A 22,152-nucleotide genomic window follows, 5' to 3' on the forward strand; every position below is an offset into this window, starting at 1 on the left:
TATTATGTTATATAATTCTTTATCTTTTATTTAGTATAAAACAAACCAAAGCTTTGTATTTAATCATATTTACCTTACATGTAGAATAAATATAGCTTAAGAATGCATTCAATAGTTATTCACATTTATTCATTACATTCTCAATCATTGCTGTGATACTTGTGTGTGTCAGTGGTACCAGACACGTTTAGCATTAAACGCTATTTTCTCGTCCCATTTATCCTTTCAATGTTAACCATCCACATTTGATTGTTATTGATATTGACTCAAGCTCAACGCATGTTCAGTCCCCTTCCTAACAAAAGGAATACACAAATTTTCATTGTGGAAAAAAAAAAAAATCATTTTTCAACATCTTAGTTAAAGAGATTGAAAGCTGAATAACATAATGCTGACTTGTTAAAGTGGTCAATGACTACCCAAGCTATTTTCTAAGTGGCATTACTATTAGCTGAATGAAAGTGTTATTATTTATAATTTCCACCCAATAATGTTTGTTCGAACTTTAATATGTCATTAGGCATTTATGTACCATACGAGGTCAACCGTAAACAGTTCATCACCTTATCTTAACTATGATCACGAAGATTCAGCACTCGCAGTAAAACAAAATGAATAAAACTGGGACAGTTGCCAGGAGAGACAACAGTCAAGATTTAATTTTCTTTTAAAGTATTTATTCCAACAAGGCCATGAGTGAAATTTATTGTACGATACGTTGTACTTCACTGCCATTGAGATGTCACCAATTGTGACTAAAGTGGAGCCTTTGAGTGAATTCAAGTATTTTAGAATGATGTTAGAACATTTTAGAATCAATAGAGGTGGCCATGTTTCCACATCTAGTACTAACTATTATTTATAAGACCCCAAAAGCATAACTTTGCTTTTTTTGCATGCGTGTGAAAATATCGGCTTATTTCAAAATATAGACCGTACAAAGTTTTTTGATATTCTTATGATTTTCATGAAGAAAGCCTACCTATATGTATAGTGCCTGTAAATCTTATGAAGGGAATAATTAGTATGTGGGTAAAATCGAGTGATCTTTAGAGATAAGCCCACTCAGGAGAACCGATACCTTAACAGTAACAAAAATACTATGCATGGGACTGTAGTGTAAAAAACTGGGCCAACAGTCATGTGACTAAAACCTGATGAAAACTTCACTGTTTAAACATAAAAATGTTTTAAAATGATAGCAATAAATTACCTTCATGTTCTGATCTTTCTTGCTTCTTCTTGGCCCTCTCAATCTTAGTTTTGTCGGTGAATCGCATGTAAACATGCGTGATTATAGCTGCAGTAGCAAGTACTGCACTCACTCATTCACTGTAGCAGACACTGCATGCATACAAAGACTCAGAGTACAGGGACTGTGGTTGGTCCATTGCACTCTGAGCTTTAAGACCCCAACTGTGATTGGTCAATTAAGGAACAGCTATGACATCTTTGCAGAATGGCTGTCTGCTACATTTTGCATCTTTATATCAAAATTGTGAAAAAATGTACAAATTTGGAGATGGGAACATTTCACCATTGTTCTTAGATATAATTATGTCCATTGATCATTTAGGACAAAATGAGGTACTTCCCAGGGGGAGACAACGGACCTGAAGAATTTTGAGGCTTGGCCCATGGTCTACTGGTGCGTGCCTCTTTTTTAGGTGTAAGAAGTGCCCCATTTTCCCATCTGATAATTAGGCTTTGTACTTTGACACGTGCTCCTTTTCTTTTCTAATAAGTGTCTTAACCCTTTCGATAAGTGCCCCCTTTTCCTCTCATCATTAAACGTAGTTGTTCCAGGGGTAGTCGTCCTAGAAGCTGTTCACACCGGCAGAGATAGCGCGGTCTAGCGCGCGCTAGACCGCGCTATCTCTGCGGTGTGGAAGGTACAACGTCGTTTCGGTCCGCCAAACAGCGAGCCACGGCGAGCCAAAACGGCTTGCCACTGGAACACCTCTTGGGGTGGCCCACGAGAGATAGCACGGTCTAGCGCGCTAGACCTCGCTATCTCTGCCGGTGTGAACCCGAGCTACGATAGCACGCCGGAAGTCATCGTTCTACACGCGGGGAATTTTATACTCATTCTATTTTGGTGCGATCTGAATCGGTACAACTCAACACTCCTCATTTTATGGAGTAAAACGCGTCGGAACATCGTGAAAAAAGAAATATATAGTAAGTAATGTTGGACCTGACTTTACTAAACGTACTTTTTTCGCTGTTTTTCGTGGGTTAGCAGGTTAACTACGGGTTCGTAATAGCGCCCGAAATCTTTGACCGCTCTGACCTCATGGCGGCACGCGTCATGGCAACAGGACCTCTGAAAAAAGGGAGTGCTACGATAGACCGCGCTATCTCACTGCGGTGTGAATCCGGCGAAAGCCAATGTGCGGACCGTGGGTCGCGCTACGATAGCGCGATCCACGGTCCGCCCACGGTCCCCCTTGCGGTGTGAACAGCCTCCTAGAGGGTGGTTTCCCTACAGGGTACTTGTCCAAGGGGGTACTTGTCTGGGGGGGGGTACTTGTCCCGTCGGTATTCGTCCTAGAGGGTGGTAGCCCTAAAGGGTAGTTGTCCTAGGGGGTAGTTGCCCTAGGGGGTAGTTGACTGGGGGTGGTTATCCGGGGTGGATGTCCAAGGGGTAGGAGTCCTAGAACCTAAAAGGGGTATATTCCAATGTCTAAAAACTTTTTCGCTATGAGATTTCCCTTTAAAGGTGCCCTTTTTTTCCAGAAAGTGCCCTGTTTTTTGGGTGCCCCCCTCCCCCCCCCCCCCAATTTGGAAGTCGCTCCGCCGCCTCTGGTCCTGGTGACACGCAAGGAAGCGTTCTCCAAAGGTTTGTGACATGAAACCAATTTTTCCCAATTTAATTTGCTACCCATCAGATCCCGGATTCACTTCAGTACACTTTTCCCGATCTTTAAATGCATCAAGTTAAGTTCCTCCCTAACTATCAGAACTCGTGCCTTTCAGCAATCCATCAAAGTACTCCCCCAGCTCCTGCATATCATGTTTCAGTTGAACTATCTCCAAAAACGCTTCCAACACTCGGTGACTGAGTTTCCAAAATTGCTTCTCCCGATCGAGCGGCAGAATAATATACCCAGATTTCTCCGTCGCCAGCAATCACTCAACACCTTAAAATTACCTAAACCGCACCTCTTTTCTTTTATGCTCCCCTAACTCCAGCAGTGAGGAAGTTGATTATTGTAAGCGTATCATCACAAGTACATCATACAAGATGCTTTTAGACATAATTTGGCAAGGATTATAGTGGCCGTAGTATGAATATTTGAGCATATTGCTCCGGTTGTCTCATTTTCGCTCGCTGGACCATTGCCAGCACAAACGTAGCTAGTTCGACGTCACTACCAAACAAGAATGTTTCACTATGTTGCAGGGCCATTGGGTATGATGTGTGAACCGAGTGTGCGGAAATGGTGTGTTGGGGAGGGGAAGTGAGAGTGTTCGTGTGTGTGGTAATTGTATGTGTGTCAACAATTAAAGACTAATAAATGACAGATGGCTAATCATAAATCTACAATGACGAGTAAACTGTCTACATCACAGTCCACATATAAATGTGCCTTGAACGTATAGCAGACGGCAATCGGCGGATCAGATGACACTTGATAGTGATTTTGAAAGTGAGATTGCTTTGCTAAATACAAAATACAAGAACCTTTTCCATATCTCTAAACTATCATTGGTATCTGATAATTAAACAGTTAGTAAAATAAACCTACCAAACTACATAATACAATGAAATACTTGACTGAAAGTAGGGGAGTTTGATGTGGTGCACAATTGCACCCTCTGTAAATAATCGAATAGTCCATGGCGTGTCATGAATATTCATGTTTGGCTTAACTCGGCAAAATGAATTTTTAACGATTTTGGGGGTAAAAGTCCATAGGCTAACATGTTAGGCTGCTGGACTCTGACGATAGGGGGCGTTGTCCAATGAGACTATTCGGAGCCATATGATTTAGATTCTCACCTGGAAAATTGCCAAATACACCGAAGAGACCAATAGCAATTCCGATATCCGTCGATGTCGTTCAAAGACTATTGCTGATGTATTTCAAGTAAAATCCAATAGTCTTGATAACACCTACATCACTGGATGCCCTCAAAAAGGTACACAACACCAAAGGTAAATTTGGAGAGGTTAAAATCTCATGACACCGCCCCATTATAGCCTTTAATAGCTTAGACAGATACAGAGATTTGATTGGTCCAGAGCTCGTCACGTGATATCAATTATGTGGATCCAAATTGTTAAATTTTCCTGGCCGGTCACTTTTCGGCGTTATACCAGCTGGTGAAATGAATATGTTTTTAATCAATGCATGTTGCCCTCTTGAGGACTGGATGTCACCAATTACACTAATTACACCATTTATACCGAGGGTCATTTTCAATTCAAGTTTTTTTTCCCCAATTTTTTTTTTTAAAGAATCTCTTTTTTTAAAGAATTTCTTTTTTTAAGGTTTTTTTTTTCTTTATTGAATTATCTCTAAATATTATTTTTCACTAAACTTCTTTTTCTTAAATTTTGATTGTCACCGAAAAAAAAAATCAAACCAAGGCTATCTAATATAACAGTTATTGACTGGCAGGGGGTATATAACATTCTTTGGACCTGAAGGGAGTTATATTTTCCCTCAGCGCTGCGCGCTTTAGAAAAATATAACCACTTGGGAAATATAACTCCCTTCAGCAGTCCAAATAATGTTATATTACACCCCTGCCAGTCAATAACTGTATAATATTAGATAGCTTTAAGATACCGCGATGTGATTGGTCCAGAGCTCGTCACGTGATATCAATTGTAAGGATCCAAAATGTTATATTTTCCTGGCCATTCACTTCTCAATGTTATATTAACCAGCTGGGGAAATGAATATATTTTTAATCAATGCAATGTCGCCCTTTTGAAGACTGTTTGTCATCAATTACACACATTACACAATTACCGAGTGTCCTTTTTTCATAAATCTTTTATTCCCCTTGAAATTATTTTTTCCCAAATTTTAATTTTTCCCAAAAAATTCTTTTTTGGGCAAGAATTATTATAATTTTTTTTTTCTCCCTTGAAATTAGTTTTTCCAAATTTTGTTTAAAAGTTTGTTTTTTTATTTTTTTATTGAATTATCTTTTTGCAATTGTTTTTCTTAAATTTTGGTTGTCCTAGAAAAAAAAATTTCGGGCATAAACAAAATATGGACACCCCCCCCCCCCCTAAAAAAAATGAAAATCAAACAAAGGCTATCTTATATAACAGTTATTGACTGGCAGGGGGTATATAACCTGAGCATACCTGATCAACTCTGTTTCAAAATACAACCCCACACGAAGTCTTCGCTCCTCATCAGCCACACTATTACTTAATACACCCAGAATAAAACATGCTTGGGGGGAACGGGCTTTCTCAGCCATGGGTCCAAAACTGTGGAATAAGCTCCCTCTATAATAACGTCAACTGTCATCGACAGAAGCATTCAAATTACAACTAAAAACCTATTTGTTTCTTTCGTTGTAATTATTGCAATATTCTAATTTACTATGTCTAGGAGAATTCCGAATTTGTTTTTCGGTTTATGGTTTTTTCTTTCTTATGCCTGTTACATGTACTCTTTTCTAAGCGCCATGAGCACCGAAAGATGGACCTGTGCGCTATACAAGTAGCCAACATTATTATATTATAACATTAACCTGAAGGGAGTTATATTTTCCCTCGTGACCATATTTTCCCTCAGCGCTGCGCGCTTTGGGAAAATATAACCACTTGGGAAATATAACCCCCTTCAGCGGTCCAAATAATGTTATATTACACCCCAGTCAATAACTGTATAATACATACAACAAAATTCGTACTTCACTTCTGTAAACAGAGTCACATACACGACACGTACAATAAACGTGCAGAATATTAAATGACCTCAAGAAATATCAGTATCCCATTGTTCTGTAGGAGCTCCAAACGTCTATGTACGGTTGAACACTTTTGAGTGAATACAAGTTATGTACTTTGCTCCCTCGCATAATACCCTTCAAAATGTACAAGGAAATGTTGTAAAAAATCTGCATTCCGTTAGTATCACCGTGATCACTGGCTGCACCCCTGGGCCCCACTAGGTGCCCTCGGGTGACTGGGTATTAATCTCATTTTTTTTTATGTAATAAAGAATATTTCTCTAGATCATAAATTCCAACTATCGAGGTTTGTTGTTTGCTGAAAAGGGGAAATGACTTCTTTTCACGCAAAACTGTTCAATCGGACAACTATGCAAATTGAATAAGAAGGTTTGTAAAAAACACGTCGAAGCGCATTATGACGCACATAAACTTAGGCTTGTCGACAAACCTCCTTAGTGAATTCGGGCCACGGAGTTATATCAATATTACTCTCGTCTATTTTACATGTCGTATATGTTACCCAGCAATACAGAAGTGAAACACGAATTTATATTTTGTTTATCATTTCATCATAGCCTACCATGGGTCGTGTTCATGATATTTTAACTTCTCCCAGTTTACCTTTGGTGGTGTGTACCTTCTTAAGGACATCCGGTACTGTGGGTATTATGAAGACCATTGGAATTTACTTGGAAGATATCAACAAAAGTCTTGGAACGACATCGACGGATCTCGGAATTGCTCTTGGTCTCCTCAATGCATTCTGCCACTTACCAGGTGAGAATCTAAATCTCAACTATTCCTTCTGCGACCACTCCAATCCTTTTCCAAATTATCTCTAAAATCGTCATGCACGTTGAACTTTTGATGATTCAATCAACTACCTCACAGCTGGAGTTAGGGGATCGTTTATCAAGAGTTTTGAGCGATTTAGATAGTGGATCACTACAATAAACGTAGGACAATATCGTTAAACATAGTAAGACAAGATAGTTTGATGACTGTGTGAGGGACAAGAGTAGGTAGTAGCATGAAACAATAACGTAAACTTTGTGGCCCGAATTCACAAAGCAAGGTTTGAGCTCAGACCAAGGTTTGACCTCAAACCTCCTTTTGTTTCGCCAAACCTCCTTTTGTTATTTACAAACCATTTACAAACCAGGTTTGTAAATAACAAAGGGAGGTTTGGCGAAACAAAAGGAGGTTTGAGCTCAAACCTTGCTTTGTGAATTCGGGCCTGTATGCCTACGATTGTGTACGTTGACATTGGCATGTGCGTAAATCAACGGGACTACACTCCCATGCGTCAGTATTACCTCTTTTTAAAAAAATAGTTATATAGTTAATTCGTTGCCCGACTTTTCTCAAAATTTAAATTTTTCAGATATACATAGGTTTAATAAATCATATTAATGTGCAATTAAAGAAACTGTGTCCCTTTTGCAGCCAACATCAAATGCTGTAGAACTTTGCAGGAATTATGAATATGTCATGTACAAAAATGTTTAAGAGAGGTATATACTTGCTTCATCAAATTATTACTCCTCAAGGTCTTCGTAAAACCTTCCAGTCATTGAAGAACGAATTCGATATTGATCACAATGATTTATTTTTTAGAATTCCATGTTGACTCTTTAGTGATGTCAAAAAGCGTGAAGAATTTAATATACTGTAGAAATGTTCAATGAAGAATTAAAAAAAAAAAAAAAAGAGAAAATCATTATTCCTGAATGTATTCGACTGTTACCGGTTCTTAAGAGCAAACATATTTGACAAGATACTAATAAATGACAAAAATGAAAGACCAGCAAGTATTTTTCGATAGCAAAATAGATTTGGTATGTCCCAACAAGAAATATGCAAAGCACGCCAATTAATAGTTTAAACTTAAATAGATACAAAAACAAGAGAATTTCAGTTCAACGTATTAACTTATATTTTGGCAATGAACTATAACTACAATGTATATCAAATGAAATTGGTATTGTCCCCTGTATGCTCGTTAGAATGCTCTGAATATGAAACAGTATAACACATTATGTGGACCTGTAAAGTCACACAAATATTTGGGAACGATGTAAAGTCGTTCCTTGATGTCATTGATTTCTCTTTCCTCGATGACAAGACGGTGATAAAAGGGTTTTTTAGAAAAGTGTACAAACGAAATGCTTTTGAATCACATTTTAGTTATAGCTAAGAAATTGAAATATATATATAAGCAAATGTCATAGCACATACCCTAGTATATCTTTATTAAAAGTGTTTTAGCAAGATCATACAACGAAGAGTTATATATATATAGCAAAAACATAAAAAAGTAAATGTACATGTCAAGAAGTGGGGTCCACTCGCTACAGTAATTAAATACTATATAACCCCTCAAAATTAATGAATTCAAACGAACATTTTTCAGGTGTATTGTTTTCATTCATGAAAATTTCCTTTTCTTTCCTTCCGCACTAGTTCGTGTTGTGAGCATAGTCCACTGCCTCGGCTGTTGAGGTCTTAAAGTGTAACACGGTGCCTAAGCTGCTGAAAAAATGAGTCGTTGCGCACAGCGCGCCCCTTTGCATAATAATACATCTAGCTACATGTATGCTGCTCGCTTGAGCTAACTACATTGTAGCTGGTCGCAGCAATGTTTCGCCGAATTTGTATTCAAAAATAATATGTACAAGGGGAGGCAACAACAAAAAAGGACGCTTTCTGGGGGAAAGGGGCACTGCCACCGATAATAGGCAACACAAAACCACGACAATCTGATTCGCCACCAAAGACAAGCATTACACATCCCAAATCCGCCACAATAACTCCCAAAACATAACAGTCAGGATGCTAATGTCTACGTGTCAAGATTTCTGCGATAACGAACACTTTATTAACTAGTCTTGGCTCCAAGCGCACGCAGGCGCGTCACACCTCCCTCCTTAAAACAGAAAGCTATGTTTCCTTTCACAATCTTTTTTTGATATGCTCAATGGTATTTTGTTTTTGCTCATAGCTGTCCTAAATAATCGATAATAATATTATTGTAATAATTATATTGTGTAAACGTATATTCATTTGATGATAACTATTTGATGTATTTTAGACACTGTATATCAATTACAATACTGAGCCCGAGAGTGTTCTTGTCTGCATACAGCTCCTTTCCTTGCTGCCCTCTATCGTCACCATTCGACTCGTCGTCTGCTCCTGATATCTGGTACATGTCTCCCTCCAATAGGCGTGGCTTTGACATCCATGGCAACCAGCAACGCCCAAATGGCAATTTATCCGTCAATTACCGGTAAGAAACTGTGCACCAAACCTACTAACAATGTTGAAAGACCTTTCTTTGTTTAAACCTTACAGTTGATTACATTATAGTTTTTCGTAAACAGTTAGAAGGGGGGGGGGTTAAATTAACTTACTCTCATCAAATCACTCATTTGAAGATAATAATAAAGGACGTTTGTGAGCCATTATTTTAACTGTGTTGATGTCAGAATAATAAAGAGAAAATCGCAGTTAAATGTAGCACATCATGATTTTACTTCACTTCCGTCTGGCTGAATGTATAATCTATCGCCTCACTCTAAACCCCGCGCATGTTTTTATTTTGATGACAAATGCAGCGATACAAAAATAAAGGAATCTGTCGCTTGTAAACAAAATAAGACGCCATATTCATCTGCACACACCGCGGTAGGTTCGGCGTTTCAAGGGGGAACAAATTCCATCCTAAATATCATTCCGTTTTCAATTTGAAAGTCTAGTTTCTTTGATTGTTAATTAGCCCCTATCCTGTGTATTTACAAACAAATGATTTTAGTTATCAGAATAGGTTTCATATCCCCTTTTGAATGATTTGAAATGCCATCACATTTATATACACTAAACTCATTATAATTTGAGAAATAATAGCTTTGCAGTTATGTTCATTCTTTTTGGGATGTCGTCTGCTAGAGCAGTATTGGTGCATTATGTGACGTCATTAAAACGTCGTTATTTTTATGGCGAATCTCTCGTATATCCCAGATGCTATGGAGGTGGTTTTATTTGTATTTTTATAAATCACCCGATGTAGTTGACCTAAAACTTTTACGATGGCCATCTGTTAACTTACTAGTTTCTAGTGATACATTAGTCGAAATATTTGTGATTTTCTTTGAATATCCACTTAAAAATAATCATGAAGCAGGTTATTCAGTTTTTGAAAAGCAAATTCTGTAATGCGTTTATATTAAAAATTGTTTTACATTCAATGAATTATGGGTTTGTTGGGGCTAAATCCTGGGAGCCAGCATATACGCAAAGCGATTTTTTGTATTCTTTCAGAACATAACATTTTTCAAATGGGTGAGGTGGGGGGGGGGCTGGGGTTCAGCGTCCATTTTGAGGAGCTAAAGCAGATTTAAAATCTGCCTCTTTTTTGCCATTTTTGTGTGCGCGCTTATTATAATTGAATGGTCAAAAGGATCTAGCAGTAAGTTCGAATTGTTGCGAATAGGATCAGGAACCCAAATCATGTTTAAGAAACCCCGATGTTTTAGTTTTGATTGGGCTGACGGGAGTAAAAACACTCTCTCTCGTATACACGTGTGTGCGATATTCATAACAATAGTCAAAGTTTGCGCGGGGATGTCGGGGAGACGTACATGTACGTGCTCATGAAATATGTTAATATACTGCGCAACAACTTGAATTGTCTTGATATGAATTATGGAAGTGTTATGATTAGAGATATGCAAAATTCAAACAATGGCGCCTAAATAACGGCACGTTATGCAAATGATCTTGAACATGTTCGTGTGTCCAGTTCTTAATAGGTGCCAGTTTAAAAAAAAAATGCAAATGCAATTCTTTAGATATCTGTTTTAAAAAAACACACACAAAAAAAACACAGGTCTGACGAATATAAGAGATGATATGTACTTTCGTGCATACTATTAATACCCAATATGCACTAAAACGATAATGAAAATATTAATGATCATGATGATGTTAAGGCTTAAATTATAATTCTCCTCCTCCTCATCTAGTCCACTCCAAATTTTATTAAACCGAAACGGAAATTCTTTTTGCCCAATTGATCGTGAGCCCGGCAGCCACTGAGCAGCGCCAGATCGACGTTGCTCTATCCCTTATTGTTGAACGCCAAACAAGGTAGCAACAACTCCCATTTTTTAACGTTTGACGCACAAAAGAAACGATTTCCCGCGCTGAAGTGTTTGTTATTGCCTGGTAATTTATACGTAACGGTCCAATAGCGAAAAAGCCCGCACTTCTGCCTATTAACCAGAAAGCAAGAATCTTGAATTTAAGATAATATAATGCTTTTCAAACTTAAAGAATGATTTCATACAATTTGTTATCAGTTATATATACATTTATATTTTTAATGTTATTAAAGAGTGTCCATTCAATTGCTTTAATACTAGATTACATGCATTAATTGTTCATATTATTCAGTAATTTACTCTCCTGTAATTTTAGTTGGTGTTGTAAATATGTATATAACAATTAAAATATCAAAGTATATGTTGCCCTTTTTCAAGGTCTTATACTTACTGAAATTTGCTAATAGTTACTTTACATCGGATTTAAAAACTAATTACTGTCTATCCTATAATGCTAAATTAAAATATTATTTGCAACAACGTTTTCTTGAACAAAAAAAGCAAAGCAAAACAAAACAAACACAAAATTATGTTTATATTGCGAGGATACCAAATACTCTGTTTATATGTTTATACATGTCCTTACCTATTGTTTATTGCTGTTATGAATTTATGTTCAAGATTTTGTTATCAATTATATTTATATAATATTGACTGGCCTTGAGGGGTATATCAGAAATATTGACCAAGCTCAGATCATATTGCCCCGAGTCGAAAGACGAGGGCAATATGGTCTTAGCGCGGTCAATATTTCTGATATCCCCCGAAAGTAAAGCCAGTCAATATTTGTATTGTTATCCAAATCAGACATCTAGAGCAAATACAGAAATCCACCATGACAATCTCAAGAACTGAACAAACTTTGTCAAACCAGCACTGTGCATCCAGTACTTGACAAAATTTTCGATACACTGCAAACAGTGTGCATTTGGTGTGATTATTACGTCACAATAGAGTGCGCAGGTTCTCGTACGCATAATGGGCCGTATGCATAAAAAGTAGCAATTGCTTGTGCTAGCCTTTTACTTGAATCCGTATGCATAAACATAAGCAATTGCTTGCAAGCAAATGCTTTTGCTAGCAAGCACAAGCAATTGCTTGATGTCCGCAAGCAATTGCTTAAAGATCAAGCAATTGCTTAAAAACGTATGCATAAAACGAACCTTTTGCTTGTTTTTATAAGCAATTGCTTACGTTTTTTCAAGCTCCGTCATAGCAGCTTGAGCTCTTGCTTAATCGGGACGTTCGCGGTTAAGCATCATGTTTATGCTCGTTAGAGAAAGACCAAAGTTGTACAGGAGTAGAATAAATCGAGAAGAAATTGCTCCCGAGACCTATCGGAAACTATTCCGTTTCGACAAAGAGAACGTTGAGTGATTAGCACACAGGTTCATACCTGAACATGATGAAAAACGGGGAGGATGTCTGACAACGGTGGAGAGCATGGAGGCCACGCTCATTTGAATATACTACTAGTATGCGAAACCCGCCTTTGTTCTCCCATGATTGATGTTCGCACCGGCGTGACGTCGCTATTGTTGAGATCGTAGGCAATTGCTTGCTGGAGGCAAGCAAAAGGTTTGAGCACAAGCAAAATGTTATGCATACGGATTTAAGCAATTGCTTGAGCTTGATCTTTTGCTTGACAAGCAATTGCTTGTGCTTGAAGCAATTGCTTGCAAGCAATTGCTACTTTTTATGCATACGGCCCAATAGATGCGCAATGAAAATGACAAAATACGGCGCGGTCAATACAAGATACCCGGATATGCGAGACCGTGGAAAATACCAAGGTATATTTTCACTCGTCTCTACACGCAAAGTCAATACGCGCAGGGAGACCAAGGAAAATACAAAGAATATACCCCTCCGTTCCCACTGCTAGTGAAAACTAGGGCAATACGGTTTTGTAAATGACCAGCTCAGATGTCTGATACGGGTAATAATATTATATATATATTTGTTAAACTATAATGTACCTCATTATGTTTAACAGGGCTTCATAAAAGACTACCATTATTGATGATAATGAGCCACCTCGTCTAAATATCAGAAATAAAAAACAAATCAATAAATCAATACATTATTATATACCTTCTCTAAAACGTGGAGTAGGACATTTTTTCTTGTACATTTTTGCAATATATTTGGATATGATGATTAAATGTAAATGGCCCCATCTCTTTTCTTTTCAATAAACAGGTCTTGGATATTGTATGGTTAATATATGTTGTATCATGACATTGCACCGTGTTGCTAAGGAGAATTACAACCTACTTTTCAGCCTTGGTTTGACTGGATATGGTGCCGGAATGGTTCTGTTACCGCTCTTAGCTGAATTCTTACGTCAAGCATACGGTTGGAGAGGTGGACTGCTCATCATAAGCGCTCTGATGGCACATATTATCCCAGTTGGCATGGCAATTAAGTTGGAATTAGATGAGAGTAGCACACAGAGAAATGGTTTTCAGAGTGTCCCAAGTTCTCTTAAGGGAGAAGAATGCAACACCAGCACAAGTCAGGACATAACAGGTTAGTTCAATCGGAAAATCCTATTAGAGCGACAATGTCGGTCTCGTGGACCTTCAACAGGGCCAAAAAGACCAGTATGTCGGTTTTGTGGCCATTTGGTCTCGTCGGCATTTAACCATGTCGACAGGTTGCTCGAAGATTCGATAGACCTACATTGTCGGTCTCGTGGGCTGTTAGTCTCGTGTGCTCTTGCCGGGACTGGTTAGTCTACGAAGACTGGTATAAATTATAAATCATTGTCGACAATACGTAACCTTGTCCGACTTTAACATACATGCTTTGATGCTAATTAATATGCGCCATCTCGGAAACAGATCATTTTATGGACATGGACGAGGGTTTTGCCCCGCCTACTAACGATGAAATGTGATGAGATCAGGAAACTTACTATATACATCACAATAACCATACAAAGGTCTAACTCTTGAGATGATATTATGACCTTCGACCAGAGAAGGGAATTGTAGATTTGATGTTCATGTTTTTTATTATTTCATTTGTAATAATCATTATCATAAAATTAATGAGAGACCTACACATAACATGTGTAGTGTGCGATGTACAAGGTTATATCGTTCCAAATGTGTTTTGGACATTAAACCTCTTTTTTATGGCCTTTTTAATTAACTCTTCTTTAAAGATGAAAACAGAGACGACAGCGGAATTTTTCGTAGGATCACCAACAGTCTTCGCCAATCTGATGTGTACGTGGATCCTATATTTATTTTGGTATATGGTGTTACCTTGGCGTCGCATATAGTTTGGAGTGGTTGGCACTCCTTTCTTGTACCTTATGCTCTGCAGAGGGGAATCTCGGTCCGGAACACCATTATCATCACTTTCTCAGCTGCAATAGGGAATGCCTTAAGCAGGGTTGCTGTTGGTTCCCTTACCAACAGCCTCGTCAAACCTGTCGACCTCTTTCTCCTCGCTACAATCTTGGACATCGCCGCTCTTCTGTGCAATGTGTATTTCGTCAACTACTACGCTATGTTGGTGACTACATGTATCTCCTCCGTGGCAATAGCAGGGAAGGCGGTGTTGAGTCAGCTGATCGTGAGGGATAGAGCGTCTTCCCAAAAGTATGATGTCGCGTTTGCAGTCGACCAATTTTTTATCGGATTCGGGATGATTCTTGGTGGCTATTTGAGTGGTAAGGAATCACCAACAACCTAAAATGTAAATTAGCCATTAAAATATCTTTTTGTGTAAGCAATCACAATATAAACAAATATTCTTTTAAATTAGCTTGAATTGAATAAAAATAGATTTTTTGTTTGTTTTCAGGTTGTTTTCAGAAAGGATGAAATCTGATTTACAACCTTCATTAGAGCGAAAAGATTGATTTGATAAGATTTATTCCAAATATTTATTCTCCCCGAGATTCTAACAGTTGATTTTGAATGATATTAATTAAACACGAGCATGAACTGAATTGTTCTACATGTAACTGCTTACAACAACTTATAATGTTGTTAATTGCAAGGTAAACAGAAAAAGGCATATCAAATTTAGTATGTTTGAGGTACGGTTCCCTACCGGTTACTAAAAGCTCGTTTGCGTTGCTGGCTGCCATGGATATCAAAGCCACGCCCATTGGCGGGAAACCTGTGCTATATATCAAACGCAGACGAGAAAGAGAATGGCGGCGATAGAGGGCAGCAGTAAAGAGAGCTGTGCGCAGACAAAAATAAAATTGGGGTTATAAAAATGATGTACATTAGTGTCTATTTATATTTAAATAGATTGGATTGAATTATGGATCTTCCTAAAGAAGATGGGTTATAAAAATGATGTACATTAGTGTCTATTTATATTTAAATAGATTGGATTGAATTATGGATCTTCCTAAAGAAGATGGGGACTCCACTGTGGATTTAATGAGCTAACACAATGAATTAAATAAGAACAAACTAGTGACTGATCGAATGACTGTAATTTAACGGATTTATGTATGTATTCAGATCAACATGAAGTATTCAAAATGCTCTCTTTGTTTTTTCAGGGATGACTGCGGATCACTTCTCCTCCTACAACGCAACGTTTAAACTATTAGCTTTCATCGACGTCATCGTTCTCCTCCTAATAGTGGTCGTGAGATGCAGACCGAAAGCAATCCCGGTCTGAACATGCTGTATTGGAAGCGTCTTACATTATTATATCTTTTATAGTGAGGTCTAAAAGCGAGTTCAGGATTTGGCTTCTGTTTACATTATTAGCAAAATATTTTTTAACAAACCATTTCTTTTCCTTTTTCATAAAAGTATTTGGAGCATATTAGGTACCGGAAGCGTTAAGGCTTTTGCAACTTTTTTGTATTTAAACAAATATTTTTTTACAAACTTTGTTGGGCATGAAGATATTTGGAGCATATCAATAGAAAAAAGGGTAATCAACTGAATCATACTTGAAGATAAGGTGTGGTTCATACTTCATTGACTTATTTCTTATCATTTGACATGTAATTTATATGTATGTTTTTAAAACTTGTATGTAAGGGTTTCGGTAAATAAAAACAAACAAACAAACATGAAATAATGCATGACATTCTAATAAGTTTATTTATTGGTTTAATTATACATATTTGAAGAAATAAATGAGAGCTATATGCTATCTCAAACATGGACTACCTGAGTCAAACGTGTAGCACTGCTTGGTGTAATACGAGTTTGGGTTTTTATAATCTGGAATATACCGAGTACAGAGTTTAGTCGAAGAAATTCATTAACAGTATCATCATCCTTCAATAAGACAATATTAAAATCCCCAATTATATCAATATGCCTATGTTCATTACTTAATTTGTTAATAACATTGTAAAATTCAAGGAATATTTCATGATTTGATTCCGGCTTTCTATAAATAACACCAACAGTAGACCTTTTACGGTTTTTATCTAAAAAGTCAAACAAATATTCACATGTTAAATTGGTTTCTTGATTATAAACGAGATCTGTCCTTATCATGCGCGGTTCCAGGATTTCTTAGGGGGAGGGGCCCAAATTTGAAATTATGCGAGCCAAATTTTGGTACGTAACGGTGACCAGCAGTGGCGTCATGAGCAAAAACTTTTTTTTTATTTGGAGGGGGGGGGGGACAAAAACAAAAAAAATCCGCATCACCCCACTCTTACATGCAGGCCACGCTAATAAGTGGGTGGGGTAAGTATTTACGATCAGGTAGAGTGTAGCGTAAATTGGCCGGGGTCAAGGGGCGGAGCCCCTGGAAGCTTAGGGGGTATGGGCATTTAATTACGGTCAGATGGGCATATTTTGATACATTATACATGACACTGGCAGGTGTCCAGGGTGCCGAGCCCCCGGAAGCTCAGGGGTTTAGGCAATAAAATACGGTCAGATGTGCATTCAGGGGCCCGCCTTAAAGCCATTGGTGGGTTCGAGGAGGCGGAGCCCCGGAAGCTCATGGATTTTAGGCGTTTAATTACGGTCAGATGAGGCTATTTTGATAGCTTATTTGTGACACTAGCAGGACACTTATTGGTGTGGGGTCCACGGAGCGGAGCCCTCAGAAGCTCTGGCGTTTTATCATTTTTTAACGGTCAGATAAGCATTCAGGGGCCCGCCCTAGGGCCCCTGGATGGGTCGAGAGGGCGGAGCCCCCTGAAGCTCAGGGATTTTAGGCATTTAATTACGATCAGATGAGCATATTATGATACATAACTAGCAGGACACTAACAAGGGCGGATCTAGCTTTTTGCCAAGGGGGGGGGGGATTCGCATTTCTCGCTACGCTCTACCCTTCCATTAATTATATAGCCCCCTCCCCACTTTGGAAGACGTTTCGCGGGCATGCATGTAAACATAAAAAGTGTTGGTAATGCGGATTTGCTTTCTTCCCTTCTGCCCCCTCCCCCCCCCCCCCAAAAGAAAGTTTTTGCTCATTACGCCACTGGTCTCTCGCATTTTGTACCCCCCCCCCCCCCCTGGTCATGAAAAGAGATCGCCGCTCCTGTGTATGTGTATGCCTCTATCACTTAGAATGTAATCACTAACATCACTTAAATGATTCTTCTCCTCTCCTTCTTCTTCATTTTCCTCTTACTTGTAGTTGTAGTAGTAATAGCAGCATGTTTTCTGACTGTTTTCAAGACAATATCATGTTTGTGGATCATAGTTCTACATATCTTGATGTCCAGGCGCGTACGCACTGGGGTTGGGGTCCCCCCCCCCCCCCCCAACGAAACAAAATATTGATCGGCCAAACTTTCAAATTTTGGGACACAAAAAAAATGTGCTTTTAGAGAGAGAGAAATAAATAAATAAACAAATAAAAAAAAAGGAAGAACATGAAACTCACTGCTTACAGATTACATTTCCAATGAGTTGGATCGACATGTGCCTACGAAGTTGCGAACGAAAGTACAACAATACGAAAATAGAAGTTCTATATATTTTCACACGCTAGTGAGGGGAATTTCTCGATTATTTCCAATGAAACCGATTGCGGAAAGCCTAGACTGTATTTTAAACTTTTTTGCACGTACTATAGTCAGGGGCGTCGCTAGACCTTTTCCAATGGGGGGAGGGGGCAGTGTATAGACCACCGATTACCGATTTAACTAGCCACCAATTACCGACAAATACATTAACGCCAATGTCTACAAATTTAACCCGATAAACCTGAGACCGGGGGTCAGGGGGGCGTTATTTTTTTTCTGCGGCATAGATTGGGGTTAGGTGCGTGTTGAGCCTATGGGAAAGGTTAGGGTTAGGGTTAAAATCAAGACCTCTTTTTAAAAGAAAGTCCCAATCTGTGCTGCAGAAAAAAAAATGACGCGCCCGGGGCTATTATTCCTATGAACTATCTATACCTGCGCATGCGCACATGGTCATTTCCTTTGACCTCATAAATTCGGTGTGGCGTGATCGGCAAGAGCGCTGCGCGTGAACACCAGAGTCAAGAGCTCGATTCATAGTTTTGCTATAATGGAACTTTTTTTTTCTTTTGCTGATATTATAGAGTACCGAACTCCGAAGCTGTGACAACATAAAAAATATTTTTTAGAATTTCCGCAATTAATTCAGATAGTCATATCTCAGCCAATGCATAACACATTAAATTGATTTTCGACATTTCGACATTATTTTTGATGCTCTTTCGGAATGTGAAAGCAAAATTGAGAAATTCTAAAAATCAATGTTTGATGACGTCACACTTCACCACTCTATAGTAAGGTTGATAATGACAATTAACAATGATAAGTAATGATTGCTGGTGAAACTTCGAGAAAATACAAGTTTTTGGTTGTAATCTCTCTCAAAGTGGTCACAGCGGATGAAAAGTGTCAATTCGTATGACAAAAATATTCGCCAGCGCCAACCGATATTATACATATCTTGATAATCAGACAGGTGATCATTGCAGCAAGAATTAAATCCAGGATTTTGTTTCAGAATAATCACAATCCAAGCCCAGGTTTCATACATCTATTCACGAAACTATATTGAAATCGGGGCAATAATAGCAATTTCAAAGTGTTGTTTAGACTCTCCTCACACCCACGGACAGACCTGGCTACTCCAGTCACCGCTACTCCATGCTCACACACTCAGCTCCGACTTCAACGCCGACAGCACCGCCGACAGCGGCGCTCAGCTGCCGTGGCAATACACTGTGGACTCAAGGCAGTTTGCAACTGAACTGTCACATGAAGGCGTACTATCACAGATCTATTTGCGCTATTCTTGTTGTGATTTCGATGTAGTTTTCATGAAAAGACCAATAAAACAGAAGCTTGGACTATGATTATGTTGGCATAGATCACAGAATTTGTATAATTATTTTCAGAGTAAAGATTTTACGTGAAAATAGGTCCATGGTTTGCGCCAGTTGTCGCAATCGCCTCGACTCGAATCGACTGTGGTGTGTGCAGTGTGTGACCTGAGAGCGTGTAATACACGTACACTGTGGGCGCCTGGCCTACAAAGCATATCCTATAGAAAGACGCATAACACGGGTAAGCTCAACCCGTTGAGCGTACATATTGGCTACATCCCATCACTCAGGTGAGTCGTCTGTTGATGTGTATTTCTCTTACATGCTACAAAGCAAATCCTATAGCAAGAGGTCTTACTCTGGATTAGCCGCAGCCTTTTACAATAAGACTTGCAACACCCGTTGACGCGAGTGGATTCTCGTCCATCGTGTGTCTCTTCGTCTCTCTTTGATAATTAGACAGAGGGCGGGTGCACGCCTTGCCGACTCGCTCTCGCGGGTTCGTCGCCTCCTCGCAATCCACGACGCCCGCCGTGCTCTCGTCCGCCCGTCCTCCCCGAAACCCCGAAACCGCGTTTAACGGCATGGACGTCGATCGCGGGGTCGACGTGGCACGCGGGTTACGGGAGACAGACCTCGTGGAATTGTGCCGCCCTCCCCGCGCCACGGCGGAGGCGGGCGGGGTCGGGGAAAGACGTTTTTGAGGAACCGTTTTGGCCCGTGTTGGACCCCCCGCGGCGATTTTGCGTATTAGTAATATAGACTAGCAGGACCCGTGGAAAATCCACGGGATTCTAGGGGAGGGGGCCAAATAGATAGATAGATAGAGGCCTATGTGCTATCCAAAAAAAATTAGATTATCTTTATGTAGAGAATTTTTATAATATATGCTGTTTGACCATGAATGGCGCATCGTAAAACAAACTATGTCAGATAGGATCTCGATAATTACTATTTATTTGCATTATTATTGTTGTGATTTCAATGTAGTTTCATGAAAAGACTACATATGCAGAGGCTTGGATTATGATTATGTTGGCATTATTCACAAAATGTGTATAATTATTTTCAAAGTAAAGATTTTACGCGAAAAATCGGACGGTTTGTGGACAAATTGACTCGACTGTGTGTGGGACTGTGAGCGTAGAATCCAGTGAAAGATTTTTTTTTCGGAGACTCGATCTATATCAAATTTTGGGAAAATTTGTGGGGGCTACTTTTTTTTTTCTTTCGGGGGCTCATTTTTCTTGGGCTAATTTTTCATTAATTCATTTAAAGATGCAGTTTGTTTAGTTAAGTAGCGTAGTGTTACGTAAAAAAAGGCGTACTTTCTGCGTCAAGTTTCTACGCCGAAAGTACGAATTTTGTTAAACATATTAAATTGTTTGCGTACGTCCATCTTGCGTACTTTTTTGCGTCCCTCAGGGTATAGTAACGTAGGCCAGCGTATTCTCAGCTCAGCGTAGTTGGTACGCAACTCTACTATGGACCCCACGCCAATTAGTGATCGACCTGCCAGTGTCACAAATGAGGCATTAAAAATATGCTCATCTGACCGTAATTAAATGCCTAAAACCCCTGAGCTTTCGGGGGTTCAGCCCTTTGTACCCGTGGACACCACGCCTGCTCTCAAATCGCTTTGAGTTACCTGACCCCCCCCCCCCATACTTTAAAAATTGATTTGATGCAAGAACTGTATCATACTAAAAGTATTATCATGTTTTTTAACGACCATGACGACCGTCTGATTTTCTTGTGAAAACTTTACTTTGAAAAATGATTATCGAAATTCAGTATACAACTATACATGGCCAGACTAATCACAATCCAAGCCCAGGTTTCATACATCTATTCACGAAACTATATTGAAATCGGGGCAATAATAGCAATTTCAAAGTGTTGTTTAGACTCTCCTCACACCACGGACAGACCTGGCTACTCCGGTCACCGCTCCTCCATGCTCACACACTCAGCTCCGACAGCACCGCCGATAGCAGCGCTCAGCTGCCGTGGCAATACACTGTGGACTCAAGGCAGTTTGCAACTGAACTGTCACGTGAAGGCGTACTATAACAGATCTATTTGCGCTATTCTTGTTGTGATTTCGATGTAGTTTTCATGAAAAGACCAATAAAACAGAAGCTTGGACTATGATTATGTTGGCATAGATCACAGAATTCGTATAATTATTTTCAGAGTAAAGATTTTACGTGAAAATAGGTCCATGGTTTGCGCCAGTTGTCGCAATCGCCTCGACTCGAATCGACTGTGGTGTGTGCATGTGTGTGACCTGAGAGCGTGAAATACACGTACACTGTGGGCGCCTGGCCTACAAAGCATATCCTATAGAAAGACGCATAACACGGGTAAGCTCAACCCGTGAGAGCGTGCATTTCTTACACCCCATCACCCGGGTGAGTCGTCTGTCGATGTGTATTTCTCTTACACGCTACAAAGCGAATCCTATAGCAAGAGGCCTTACTCGGGATATGCCGCAGCCTTTACAATGAGACTTGCTACACCCATTGAAGCGAGTGGATTCTCGTCCATCGTGTGTCTCTTCGTCTCTCTTTGATGATTAGACAGAGGGCGGGTGCACGCCTTGCCGACTCGCTCTCGCGGGTTCGTCGCCTCCTCGCAATCCGCGACGCCCGCCGTGCTCTCGTCCGCCCGTCCTCCCCGGCACCCCGAAACCGCGTTTAACGGCGTGGACGTCGATCGCGGGGTCGACGTGGCACGCGGGTTACGGGAGACAGACCTCGTGGAATTGTGCCGCCCTCCCCGCGCCACGGCG

General features: G+C 39.5%; 1 protein-coding gene across 1 annotated transcript; it reads left to right on the top strand.

The window, feature by feature from the left end:
- The first annotated feature begins 6,275 nt into the window (after positions 1-6,275).
- Positions 6,276-15,897, top strand: LOC115922971 (monocarboxylate transporter 6-like). Its single transcript, XM_030982847.1, has 5 exons — positions 6,276-6,705; positions 9,074-9,217; positions 13,293-13,622; positions 14,263-14,775; positions 15,628-15,897. Exons 1-5 carry the CDS (start codon positions 6,510-6,512, stop codon positions 15,747-15,749), a joined length of 1,305 nt encoding a protein of 434 aa, XP_030838707.1. The 5' UTR covers positions 6,276-6,509; the 3' UTR covers positions 15,750-15,897.
- Positions 15,898-22,152: the final 6,255 nt, after the last annotated feature.

Source organism: Strongylocentrotus purpuratus, unplaced genomic scaffold, assembly GCF_000002235.5.
Source record: "Strongylocentrotus purpuratus isolate Spur 01 unplaced genomic scaffold, Spur_5.0 spur5_scaffold_13, whole genome shotgun sequence".
NCBI lineage: Eukaryota > Metazoa > Echinodermata > Echinoidea > Camarodonta > Strongylocentrotidae > Strongylocentrotus > Strongylocentrotus purpuratus.